Source organism: Ammospiza caudacuta, chromosome 1 (genome assembly GCF_027887145.1).
Source record: "Ammospiza caudacuta isolate bAmmCau1 chromosome 1, bAmmCau1.pri, whole genome shotgun sequence".
Taxonomy (NCBI): Eukaryota; Metazoa; Chordata; class Aves; order Passeriformes; family Passerellidae; genus Ammospiza; species Ammospiza caudacuta.
The window spans coordinates 62,154,801-62,168,204 of NC_080593.1; the positions used below are offsets into that span (position 1 = coordinate 62,154,801).

The following is a 13,404-nucleotide window of genomic DNA, read 5'->3' on the forward strand; positions in this document are numbered from 1 at the left end:
TAGTCATTATTGGTATGTGCCCAGGATACATGGCTTCTTGTTTTAATATAGTGCTGTAATTCCTGTTGTTCCTGTCAGGTTCCAACCTTCTGATCTACACAATGTAACAATATAAATGCAATGCAATTGGCAGGGTTTGTGTTAGGTGGACAGGACTTTTCAGTCATGAATTCCCTGTTCTTCCCAGGTTACTGCATAGTTCCTTGAACACACATAGAAGGTGGAACTTGGTAGGAGAGGGGGCAGTAACTCATGCAATAGATTCCTTCCAAAATAACAGGGAAAAGGTATTGAAGACCTTAGAAATACAAAGAAATTTATTTCTTTCCAGAAATTATGTATTTCCTCTATTACAGCACTTCATTCTTCGTTAGTTTTATATAAGCTGTGATTTAAGTAGTTATTTTGCTGTTTTCCTTGGAGGTTTGTTCTGCTTTTTTTGGTTTTTTTTGGTTATTTTTTTTGTTTTTTGTTTTTTTTTTTTTTTTTTTTTTTTTTTTTTTGTTTTTTGTTTTTTGTTTTTTTTTTTTTTCTCGGTTGGGTTTTTTTTTAAAAACTGTGTTGCTGATCATTGTATGGTGTCTGCTGTACTTTATTGGGTTTCATATCTGGAAATTCAACATATATTTAGTGAGTTTAGATTAACATAGCTTTCAGTGCTCTTAATGCACCTAACTGAATGTTAAGGTTTATTATAATAAGCATTTTCATATTTTTCAGACTCTACACTGTAGATGGAAAACTTGTTCAGAATGGGTCAGACTTGGAGAATGGGCAAATTTATGTTGCAGTGGGTAGAGAAAAGTTTAAGAAATTGCCATATGGTGATCTGCTGTCCAAGGCTACAATGAGAAGGCCACAGGGGTAAGTTCTAAAAGTGTGTGATACATTCCTGTGTGTTTGCGTGTGCCAATAGTAAAGTAAAAAATTCTTATTCCAAGAATGATGCATGAGTTATGGATGCAAACCTTCACTGTCAGCTTCTGAGAAAGCTGAGATAAAAATAACAAAAGCAGAAATGGAAATTCAGGAGACCAGTTCATCTCATAAGCATTCCCTTGATCATGTATCACAAAATTAGCATCCAAGAAAAATTAATACAAGTCAAAGTAATCCTATTTTTTTTTTCCTTGGGATAAAAATGTGCACAGCTGAATCAGCAGTTTAGGTCTACTCTTGGTTAGTAATGTTTTGTGCAATATATACTCCCTTAAGATTGTTTTATGTTTGGGTCTATTTTTTGTAGGCTAGAACAATCACATAATAGAGTGCTAAACTAGGTGTCTGTAAGGAGAAACTTGTGCTTTTTGTACCTTTGGAAAACATGAGAATTTGGAACCATTTCATTGAAAGAAGAGGAAAGAAATGAAAATTGTAAGAATTCACATAGTAATGCACTGGATACTGCTCTGCAAGGTTTTGGTGTATAAAGTATGCATTGTGGGGTAATGCACTTGTTGAATAAGTTAATGATTATGCATTTAAACATAGTCTAGTAAACAGAACAAGTGATGCTTAGTGAAAACACACAGTGAAAAAAGCAATTATCTCTGTTGCCATAGCCATCTTGGTGTTATCTGCCTTGATTATAGATACATAGTGTCTGTGCCAGGGACAGGTCGCACAATTCTAATATATGGTTTATTCCTGCAGTTCCAAAACCTCTGTACTACCTCCAGTTGTGGGATCTCGAAAGTCTAAAGGCAGCGTAAGTAGCAAATTTCTAATTCAGCTAAATTCTGGCAGATGGAAAATCCCTGTCCTTTGGGTCTTAATTAAATCTGAAGAGAAAAAAATTCACAGCCACGTGGTGGCATGCTTATTAAAGCCTGATTAATCTTTAGCTATTTGCAGTGTCAATTAGACAGAAGAAATCTGAGAAAATATTGTTGTGATTAGGGCTGCTTTGTTTTTGATAAAAGCTTCCATAGCAAAGATTAGCTGCTGGGTTGAGGTCTTTCCTATAAACCTGATCATTTGTGTATTTATTTATTTATTCATTCAAATTATATACCTTAAGGAAAAACACAGAACCTTTCACAAAACATTTTGCAGAAAACAGTGTTTCTGAACACTGAGTCTGAAAAATGTCCTAAACCAGTTTGCAATTTGATATGTTTATTCTAGGTAACCACTACAGACAGAGCTTGATCCTTCACTGCTTTGTATCCTGTTTAGCTATTTATATGTGTACAAAATGAGTCATCCAACCATTAAGGTTGGAAAAGACCCCCAAGGTCATCGAGTTCAATCTCTGACCTATCACCACCGTGTCGAGTAAACCATAGCACAAGTGCCACATCCAGTTGTTTCCTAAATACTTTCAGGAATGGTGACTCCACCACTTCTCTGGGCAGCCTGTTCTAATGCTTAATCACTGCTTTAGTGAAGGAATTCTTCCTTATGTCCAACCTGAATTACCCTGGCATATCTTGAGGCCCTTTCTTCTTGTCCTGTTGCTTGTTGACTGGGAGAAGAGCCTAACCCCACATTGCTACAAGAAGAGTCCTCTGTGGATTTAATTTTAGTGCCAAAACAGAATATAAGTATCTGTTTCCACCAGTTCTCCACAAGTGCAGTTTGCTGTACAAGACAGCAGGGAATCAGACTCACAGTCTGTCGTTATAATTGTGGTAGTTGATCATGTCCATTCACTCTTTACAAAACAAAACAAGTCTCTGGAGCCACTAAAAAGAAGTAAGCAATAAAACATACAAGTTTCTGTTCACATTACACTGAGTGTGTGACTGCCCTATGAAGGCTGTCATTCTCCTCCAGCTTCTCTTCTCATTTACACAGACAGTGATATATTAGCAAGTCCTATTAATGTGTTATATCTTGTGGCTGCCTACGCATATGGATGAGAGATAGCTGCATATAATATGCATGCATGCATAGATTCATCCAGCCATTCTTTTCATTAAATGAAAAATTATTTCCTTATAATAAATATGTGATTTTTCTCCTGGAAGCTATTGAAAATTTAATTGGTCAGATCATACAGTAAGTTCATAAGATAGTTATCCTTCTCTGGATAATTTAAGGTATCACTTAAATGTACTAATTGTAAATTATTACGGTTCCTTAACACCTGATACCAGTCCTTAATGAAATTTAAAAAAATAAGCTTTTTAATTCACACCACTGATAATTATGTCCTCTTCTTTTTAGGGAAATGGTGGGCAGTCTAAGTCTACAATTGGATCTGGTGACCAGGGAGAAAACAGTTCCTCGTCTCAGCTTCCCAAAAGGAAAGACAAAAAAAGCCAGAATCCAGAGAATTCTGTGTCCAGACAACACTTTTCTAACCATTCTACAAAAGTAAAACAGACAGTAAAAGCTTCCCCAGGAATCCTTCAGGATAATGGTCAGTACTAAGATAAACACTGTTGTAGCAAAGTGGCTTTTGGTCATCAGTTAAACCAGTGAAATAGTAGAATAACATGCTTGAATAGTTATTGAATTGTCCATTTACTCTGGGAAACTGGAATTGCCAAAGTTCTTTCTGCTTAGGAAATGCACCTGAGCATCGCCACTGCATTCCTCGCTTCAATTACAGAGCACAAGAGGCAGTGTATGATTTTTAGTATTCCTTGGAAGTTAAGCTCATATGGTTCTATCATTATGCTTTTGGTAAAGGAAAATAAATATATTTTCACCATTTTCCCACTATTCTGCCCTGCAATAAGGTGAAGAAAAGGAGCTGATGTTCTCAAAGGACCCCTTGCTGTCCCTGAGAATCCCTGATTACCTGCCTGGCTCTGTGTAACAAAACAACTAGAGCCTAGGGGAGGAACACAGACAGAAGCTCCAGTTGGCTGGCAGCTTCTGTGACTAATCCTGCAGCAGAGCTGCTGGAGGCCCTTTCAGAATTTGCCTGTCTCTGTGCTGTAACAGCAGTGGCAGCAGTTTGCAAATTTAGGCAAAAACATCCTATTTGAGAAACTGTTATCTTATAGTGTGATATTCCCTTTCCCCTCATTTCTCTAAAGAGCTAGAATATATATAAAAAAATATATATGTATGTATGTACAGCCATATTTGATAGATAGAACATAAATAGGGAAATATTTATGTCTCTGTATGTAATGCTGTTGCTGTTCCACCTGCTGACAGAATTGGTTGGAAAGCCTCTAAGTTTATTGAAGGACTTTGCCTCTTGCTTCAGCTTTTCTATGCTTTATGGGTCTTGTGTAACTAGGAGAAGCTGTTCAAGGCAGTGGATTGTCTAGTATGAGCTCAAGTGTACTTTTGGAGAAGCTCTGTAATCCTCTATTTTACCTCCATATATAAAGACCTGTTAGTAAAAGTGGGAATGGACAGTTGTAGCCAGGTGTGGTTCAATCTCTTCTCTGAGGTAAGAAGTAACAAGACAAAAGGAAATGGCCTCAAATTGCCCCAGGGGAGGCATAGATTGGCTATTAGGAAAAGTTTTCATCACAGAAAGGATTGTAAAACATTGAACCTGCTGTCCAGGGAAGTGGTGGAGTCACCATCCCTGGAAATATTCAAAAAAAGTAAGGATATTGTACTAGAGAACAAGGTTTAACAGTGAACATGGTGGTGGTACTGGGTTGACAGTTAGACTTGATGATCTTAAAGGTCTTTTCTAACCTTAATTGTTCTATGATTCTAACTCTTGAGAAATTAAAGACTTTTCACTCACCTCTGACTCAGTCACTCAGTGGAGTGTGGGAGCTCCACTGCAGTCAGAACTTTGGTAGCTTGTAGGGAAGTGGCTAAAAGAAAAGGTCCTACAATGACTCCTAATGGTCACCTCCTGCAAAGCTGTTATCTTTTGTGCATTCTGTTCTGGTCACACCTCAAGATGGAGTGAGCTCAGGCCAGGCAGGCTGTAGGAGCTGTGAGCCGTGCTGCTGTGGGAGTATCCCTTGCCCCACCAACCCTCATTGTCAAAGACTGCCCTTGACAGAAAGCCAGCATTGCAAAGTCCTCATTATACCATGGTCCTTGTCATTTATCTATCTCATATAATACAGAGGGAAGCCTTTTATCCCATCCAGACGCATGAAGTGTAAAGTAGCTTATCAACAAATCATCAGCACATTCCACCATCTTGTTTGCTTGGGGATAATAAGATTAATAATTTCATAATGATATGAAAAATTCCTTTGATACTCTCCTTTCTGTCCCAGTGCTGTACCATCGTGCTGGTCAGGAGTAATCCATCATCAATTTGTGTGTAATCTGGAACAGGAAGACTGGAAAAGCAGTTACAGAGCCCTGAAATAGTAGCTTTGGCATTAGTATACCTGCTTTTAGTGACAGCTAACAGTCCAGATACCAATTTCATTCCTGTCAGTACATGCTTAAAACCATTTGATGTTGAATAAATTTTCTCATTCTTTTCAGGCCACTTTTTGTGGGCCTGAATGATCAAATATTCCCATCAGACAGTTGCCAAACTTCTCTTTTAAAGATATTGTATCTTGAAGTATTTTCTCCCTGTTCTGTGACTGCAAGAGTGTGTGAGGTCCATTGTCTTTCCCCAGGTAAACATAAACAGACTTTGGCAGTACAACATAAATTACTTTGTTCATTTGTTCAAGTCTGGTGCATGGTCCCTATTTCTTTTAAAACTTATGTCTAATTTCTCAGCATCCATTGGGGTGTTCAGTGAAATTTGAGCTCCTCTATCAATCATGTATTTCAAAGGATGTTTTCTAGGCCTACTGGTAAGTAAATTGATAGGCTATAATGAGCCAGGTGATAAAGCCCAAAGTTCTCCTAGTACTTAGTGAGGTTTTTTGTTTCTCTTTTCCTCTCCTTAAATAGTTGCAGGTATGTTTTTTCTGTGAAAGCTTTTGTTTTTTTCACATGTCCCCCTTGCACTCTTTTCACTAAGTGTTCTCTGGTTGTTGCCTGAGAGCTGCATGGGGAGTACCTAAAGCTACCGCTGTCCTCCAGAGCTCATTTTGCTTCAGGGTTGTTTTGACCCTTCTTCTGTCTCAGGCAAGGTATGTTTAAAAGTCCTCACCTGGCACTCAGGAAGTCTTTGCACTTGGGGTTTTGGGCCCCTCTGAAAGGCCCAAGTTTGTTCTCCAGGATGGAGTTTCCCAGCCCATTTCCCTAGCGTGGTTTACCGTGTCATGAAAGAGTCTTGCCCAAGAGGAAAGGTCATCTTGGGAATCTGGTAACACTTCACTATGCATTACATCTCCTCTTTGTCTTGTCTTTGTCTTCTCTATTTGGTGTTGTCACCCTACTGAAACCATTTTTCACGTTATCAGGGCTTCTTTCAATAGAGATCTTAACATACTAGGATTGACTTCTGTGGAGATTGGGATGAATCCATATAAGTGTCCATACATTGCCTTGTAATAGTGGTGAATATTTCATGAGAGGACCACGTGGGTATGGAAGCTGGTCCTGCTCTTTCCATAACCTCTGTTTCCCCTGCCCAATATGCAGCCCTGCAGATTATTGAATGGGTTTGATTGATAGGCTCAGTCCTAGGTTTAATAAGACTCCTGGCTCCCAGTATCTAGCCTTATGGAATGATTTTATCTAGCATTCAAAGACTACTGAGCTCTAGACGGACATATTTTAACAGAATGTTCCTTATGATAAGTGAATAGTGGTCTAAATTAAGGGGATGGTGTGTGCAAATTTCAGCATATGGAAGTAGTAAATCACATATTTTGGTCCTTTTCTCATGTAGAAATTTAGGTTGTAGTAGAGAAAAGAGAGAAGTTGAAAGAAGATTTTATTAAGGCTCTGAGAGACCAAGCACGCCTTTTAACGGAAATAGAATTTAAAATATAGCAACCTTGCAGTATTCAGGAAAATTTAATAAAATCAACGTAATAGTTATACTTGTGCCTTTCCCTACTTGAATGTTTATGCCTCTGTATGTAATATCTGTTTTATCAAGTTGAATTACATCAGTGTATTACAACGATGTCATGGAGTCAATATTTTACCATACGACCTCCTTTCTTTGCAGAATTTCTTAGTTCTCTATCTTCCCCTACTCCTTCTCATCTTCAGCCCCGAATTATCTGGCAAAGTGATTTTCATCAGGAAAGGACAGTCCACAAAAATTGAGAATTTTTGGAGTAAAATATCTCTTATGATTATTTTTTTCCCCAGGAAGATTTTCCTAGATCCCCCTGTAACATCACAGGGAAAAGGAGTCTCCCTCTTCTCTTCTAGTTGGCAAAAAAGGACAGACAGTGCATTTTTCACTGATCCATACCTTCACTTCCATCCAGCAATATTCTACTTGCTCCTGAGAGACTTATTCTCAACAAATCCTCAGTCTCTGACTCCCCTGGTTTTCATCCATATTTTTCCCGTATGTTTGCCACTTGCAAGGCATCCCAGGGAGTAGTTCTGACCATGTTTTTTTTCTGACCTCCTTGAGGTCCTTTGAACACTTCAGTCTTAATTACAGGTATAATTTTTAATTCTAGAACCTCTTCCTTTTTAGAGGAGGACCTAGAGGTTCAGTCATTTCATCAGAGACTTATTCTCCCTCATCAGCATTTTCCTAAGGGTTTTCCCAAATACCACCACTTCAATCCTCAGATGATGCTATTAATTATTGGATTTTTCTAAGAGTTGGGGGATTGGTGAGTTTTAATGTCAGCTCTGATTTTTTCCCCCAAGGTTTTTTGCTTTCCTTTGGATTCTTTTAACTGTTGTTTAACCTTGTCATTTTGATACCATAAAGACAATTTTTCTTTCCTTTATTTACTAGCTCAGATGCTTAGTTCATTTCATAATTTCATAATTTCACCTTATTGCCATGCAGCCTTTAAGCATAGCCTGCACAACTGTAGTGTGCTTGGTATTAAAATTATGGAAGTTTATTGAGAACTCAACAGAGCCAAGAATATTGGTTTGGGTTTTGGTGTTTTTTTTGTATTTTAAGCATTCATTACAAGTTAATGTGAATGCTGTGCTACAGCTGTGGAACAAGAATCTTTAATTTAGTTAAAAGGAAAGAAAGCCAACAGGAAAGAAGGCCAACAGGCAAACTGGACAAATCTTGTTAAAAAACAAAGAGCTGTTTCATTTCGAACAAAAAAACCCCTCCACTGAAGTTAATGTTTAAAGATACTGGGCCTCTGGGTTTCAGAATACAAATAAGTGGGCATGGCTTCCTCTGGCAGCGAGACATGGTGTGTGCATACTTGTACCTACGCTGTGCCTGTATGCTTTGTTTGCATGTCTGCTCAGGACCTGTCACACTTCCCTTCGGGTTTGGAAGGACTTATGCTGCTGGGACAGCATGTTGGGATCCAAAGGACAGGCAAAGGGTGCATTCCCCTTTCTGGGGACACTCTCCATACACTGGAGAGCTGCACTAACACCCAGTGCAGCTTGAAAGGGCAGAATACAAGCTGTTCAAGCTTCTCCTATGTGTGTGCTTTTAGTGCTCTGAAAGTCTCCCTGTCAGCAGAGAATCTCCCTTGCTCTGTCCTGGTTTGTCACCTTGTCTCAGGGTGAGACAGACCCCCACAGTGACTGTGTGACTATGGGGCTGCTGATGAAAATACCTTACAAGCTGGTATTCAGATTGGTTTGTTCTCTCAGCTGACAGTGAAATTAGAAATCTAGTTTAGACTGGGTGCTGAAGTACTGGATATATGCTGAAGTAGGTATGTGATTGCTGCCTTGCTGCCTTGAATGATGACATTTTCAGGTTCATTTTAGTGTGAGGAGTCTTATTCTGCAATGGAGATTTACTCTTCATGGAGAATCAGAAGTCAGCTCCAGGAACACAGTGATAATGGTGACTCCCAAATGCTGTTTTGATCAGTACAGCTCCACTGTCTATTCTGAAGGCTCATTGCAGTTCCTAAATTGGCTTTGGAGTTTATTCCAAAACAGTCTCTCAAACTCAAAGGCTTTGGATTGAGTAAGGGAAGCATTTGTCTCTATCTTGGGAATTTTATTTAATTTTTATTATAATTTTATTTTTTCCTGATGGACAGTGAAAAATACTTTTGGCATTTTAGCTGGCTGCATTTGGCTGTCACTGATAAGTGATTAATTAATTTTAATCTGAAACCAATAAACTGCATAGTGAGTTTACACATGCATATTTTGGGGTGTATGGAAATAGATAAAAAGAAAATGTTCATAGTAGCAAATGTATCCCATATTCTTTGCTTTCCTTTCCCCTGTCAATTTAGCATTGCATGGATACTTCTCTTGAGTGCTAGACTGTTTGAAAATTATTGTTTCCTGGTTCTTAATTCTTCTGAAGAATTATGCACAGTGTATTTAAGTCTTAACCCAATCTTCCAACTGAGTTTAGTTGGGCTAGCTGTATATTTACTTTGACTTTATTTTTTTAATACACTGAGAATTTCACCAGCATGCCATTTATATTACAACTGATAATTTCATAATTTTCTTAAATAAAGATGATTAAAGAATTTCTTAGAGTTGAAAGCTCTGTGCAAGACTTACATTCACCCCTTCTCAGGGCAAATCCAGTAAATTGTGAGCTGATGCTTTGTGTTTGTAACCTATGAGGAACAATATTAATGTTATGATCAGGCTTCCACTGCACTCATAGAAGCCTTAATAACATTGAATATATTGTATGCAACAGTAATTGCAATTAGAAATGTGATGTTTAGAGCTTAGACTAGTGCATCTGGTTCAGAATTCAGCAGAATCTGGGTTTATGAAAGTGACACCAAAGGTATATTTAATTATCAGCAGCTTGTTTTGAGGTTTAAAAAAGACAGCAAACCACCAAAAAAAACCCCAGCCTATTAATTTTTTGGTTTGTGCCACATCCTGTAAAGAGTATGTGTAGGAAGTTGATCAGGAAAGTAGCAAATGCAGAAGTGTAGCAGAAAATTCTTGGAGGGGAGAGCCCTTATTTAAAGCCTGTTCCATTCAAATGCAGTAGTTTAATTGTGGCCACATGGCTTGTGAAGTAACTCTCTACATAAACTATAAAAGAACTTAGAGAGTTTGAAGTTCTAGAGGTTGAATTTGAGTTTTTTCTTTGATTTGGAGAAGTCATAGAGTGGACATGGGCTGACCCATTCCACAGTTTTTCAGATCTATTTTTGAGTATTATGAGGTCTTAGAAGTTAGTTGTCATCTCAGTTTCCTGGGTTTGTTACTGGCTAAGGAAAAGGAAGAAAAAGGCCCTTATTTATAAGGAAAGCTGCACAGAATCTCAGGTATTGCTGTCCTGCTCTGAATTGGTTTCAGTAAAATTATGAACTTGCCAAAGAGTACAAACCTGGGCTGCTGAATATCCACTCTGCATTGTGAGCTGAAACTGTTGTCTGTGTTTTCCTGCTGACAGCTTTTAAGATTAAAGACTATCTGCCATTAAAACACAATACCATATCATTCTGGTATTGTCAAAGCAGATGAAAAGACTGCTGAAGAAAGAGAGAGCTTCTCATTTGCAGAGATTTTACAAGACCTGCTGGCTTATTCCTTGCATAGTAGGAGATAAATCTGTATGAAGAAATGAGAACCCTTTCTGCTGTAGGTGTGTATTGTTACAGCGCTGGATCATGGTGGCCAGAGCATTCTAATGCCAGTGTGGAACTAAGATGATTATAAACCTTGCAGCCACTTTAATCAAACACACAAGTTTCTTTGGGTTTGCTTTTAGGGAAGTGAATACTTCACAAAATGTTAAATAGGAAAATACATACTTATCAGCAGGAAAGCATGCTGCTTAATTCCTGGCAGGAGGGTGTAAACGTTTGGAATGATGGGACCAGGACAGACATTTCAGGGCTTTTGCATTTGTTTAGTGACAGTTTAGCCCCTAGCACACAACTGTACTCAAGAGAAGGCTGAGTTATGTAACAGGCATGGAATTTATAAAATGTGGCTGAATGAGAACTGCTTTCTTAATTTAAAAATGCAAATGGCCTTCCTTAATGATCTATAATTTAAATAAATTAATGAATTGGATGCTTAGAAACATGGAGAGTAGGTGGGATGAAGAGCCAAAACATGGAGAGGGAAGAAAAAACCTTTGTATTATGACAGTCAGTCCTTTATTTTTGTAGCTGTTGGTGTATAAAGATGACTGAGCTATGGCAGCTTTTCCTTTGCTCCAGCATTACCAGATTTCCTATTAGTAAGGGAGAGTGCTGCATACAAGGGCAACCTCTAGAAGCACCTTTTGCAGTTTCTGTTGAGATAATCAGATGTCAGCATTCTCTAATGGCACCAAATTATACTACAGATTTAAAATTCTCAAAAGGGAGGAAGCAATCGCTTAAAAACTTGAGGCTGCAATAGTATCAAGGAAAGAAAACTATGCACTTTTTAATATTCTCAACAGTTTCATATGTATATTGCTAGCAGGTTTTTTTCAATTCCATTGCATTTTGATGACAGGAGTCACAGGCACAAAGACACATGCAGAACTATCATGATGGCAGTGGCTCCTTGTTGGAAATGGATCTTGTTCAACAGAGATACTTTTAAATTAAATAAACCCCAAAACACACACAAAACAAGAATATAAAATTATGTTGTATGCAGGCATAAACAGATGTCCTTCTGTTCCCTCACAGCAAACTATTCAATTTTATGAGCCACTTTTTTATTTTTTACATTTTGTTTTTAATTTTACTTACTGCTTTTATGATGCAGCCTCTGTTGTAAGTCACATTAATTTTTTTTTACAGTCACATTAACTTCCTTCCTTACCTATAGGGCTTGCACATAGTAAATGCCTCAGATTTCCACAAAATATTCAGGGCAGATTATTATTACAATGACTTTTAAAATTTTTACTACTAAATTTCAATCAGTTTAAAATTTGAAATGCATTAATATCTCTATAATTTTGTAATTTTTGCTGCAATAAATGTTTCATAGTTAATGATGTTTACGAAAGGAGCTTAAATAAAAGCTATTTATTCCTGTGCTTAATTATTTTAAAAGTACAGATTTCTTATCAGCTAGTTTAATATATAATTTAATTGGTGTTTAATAAAGTCATATAGCCTTGTTTATCAAAGTGTAGAAAAAGAATTCCAGCTGAAATACTGAATAGCATCAAACAGAAAATGATCTTTGTATTTTAACCAGGACGTGCTTGCTTATACATGCACCAATTTATGGTTTCTTTCTCTACATGCTGAACTGAATGCACAATACACTGAACACTTCTGTGTTGAGACAACTACTAAAATGTGACCAGTGAAATGTTGCTAGTCGAAATCTTTTGGGCATTTATAAATTTGCTCTTGCTTACCTGTTCTGGACCTATCAGGAGATCAGGAAGTAAAAAAGATCTAGAAAATAGCTGGAAAATTCTCCTGAATGGGCAGCAGAATCCCTTTCACATAAATGAATTCTCAAGGGCTGCAAAATCAGCAAGAGCTGGCATGCATAAGGGCCAGGACAGAGTAGGTAACTCTCAAAATGAAGATCTTTGACTTTTAAGAGTCATTGTGAAAGTCATTAGGAAGTCTTAAAATTGTCTTAAATTGAATCTTAAATTGAATGAATTTGTTTTATCAGTCCATTTGCAACAAAGAGCTGAAAAGCTGTGCAGGAATACAGTACCACCTTCTATTCTTGTTGAAAGCAGCTGAGCACTGAGCTGCTCACTTTGCGATAGACCTTGGCCAAGTACAAACTCAGAAACCTTGCCCCCTGTTTACCAGTCATTATCCTTTCCATGGTTCTCATCCAAACCTGACCACAGTGCTTTCCTCTCACCTGCAGCCTCTGGACCTGATTACCAAAAACTAAGTGTAGAGGTAACATCCTGCTCCTGTAATTTCACTGCCTTTTTCAGCTGAAAATTTCTCTTGTTCGTACTATTTGTGTGGTTTCCTTGCTCCCAGCCGTAGGGGTTGGCCATAAAGTAGGTGCCAGTGTTTCAACACCTGTATCATTTCAGTTTACTGGGGGAAGGTTGAGTTGGTCCACGGCTTTTTTGAGGCAGTAGTTACCTTTCCTTGGCAGGAAAGGTAACTACTGTTACCAGGCTCCAAATGTTCCTTTTTCCTGGTAACACTGACAAAACTTCAAGGAATTCAGAGCTTTAAACCATCTGGATCCTCCTGAGATGTCATCATTCTTTCTCTCTGTGGGATTATGGAGCTGGAGAAGAGGCAGGAGAGAGCACAACTCTTGAAGATACTCTGTAGGAAAGCCCTTATGGTTGCAGTTTTTGTTCATCTCTTCAGCGTGAAACCAAAAAATCCTGTAAGAACTCTTTCCACTCTCCAGAGTCTTAATAAGTATTGCTTGTTGAAGAAATAAATATGAACAAAAAGTCAGTAAAAATGTCTGCCTGAAAACAAGGAGCATTTTTTCATTGCTGGTTTTTTTTGCTGCACTTCTGTGTGTAACATCGGAATACAGACACTCAATACCAGGTAGTAGTCCAACAGCATTCCTCTTTGCAGGCTTTCCTGAAGC

General features: G+C 38.0%; 1 protein-coding gene across 1 annotated transcript in view; it reads left to right on the plus strand.

Annotated features, from left to right (window-relative positions):
• Positions 1 to 13,404, plus strand: part of DCDC2 (doublecortin domain containing 2) — a 52,679-nt gene that overhangs the window by 21,452 nt on the left and 17,823 nt on the right. Inside the window, exons 6-8 of the mRNA XM_058816485.1 lie at positions 721 to 864; positions 1,654 to 1,708; positions 3,172 to 3,367. Of these exons, the coding sequence (XP_058672468.1) occupies positions 721 to 864; positions 1,654 to 1,708; positions 3,172 to 3,367 (395 nt within the window). The remainder of the gene's footprint in view (positions 1 to 720; positions 865 to 1,653; positions 1,709 to 3,171; positions 3,368 to 13,404) is intronic.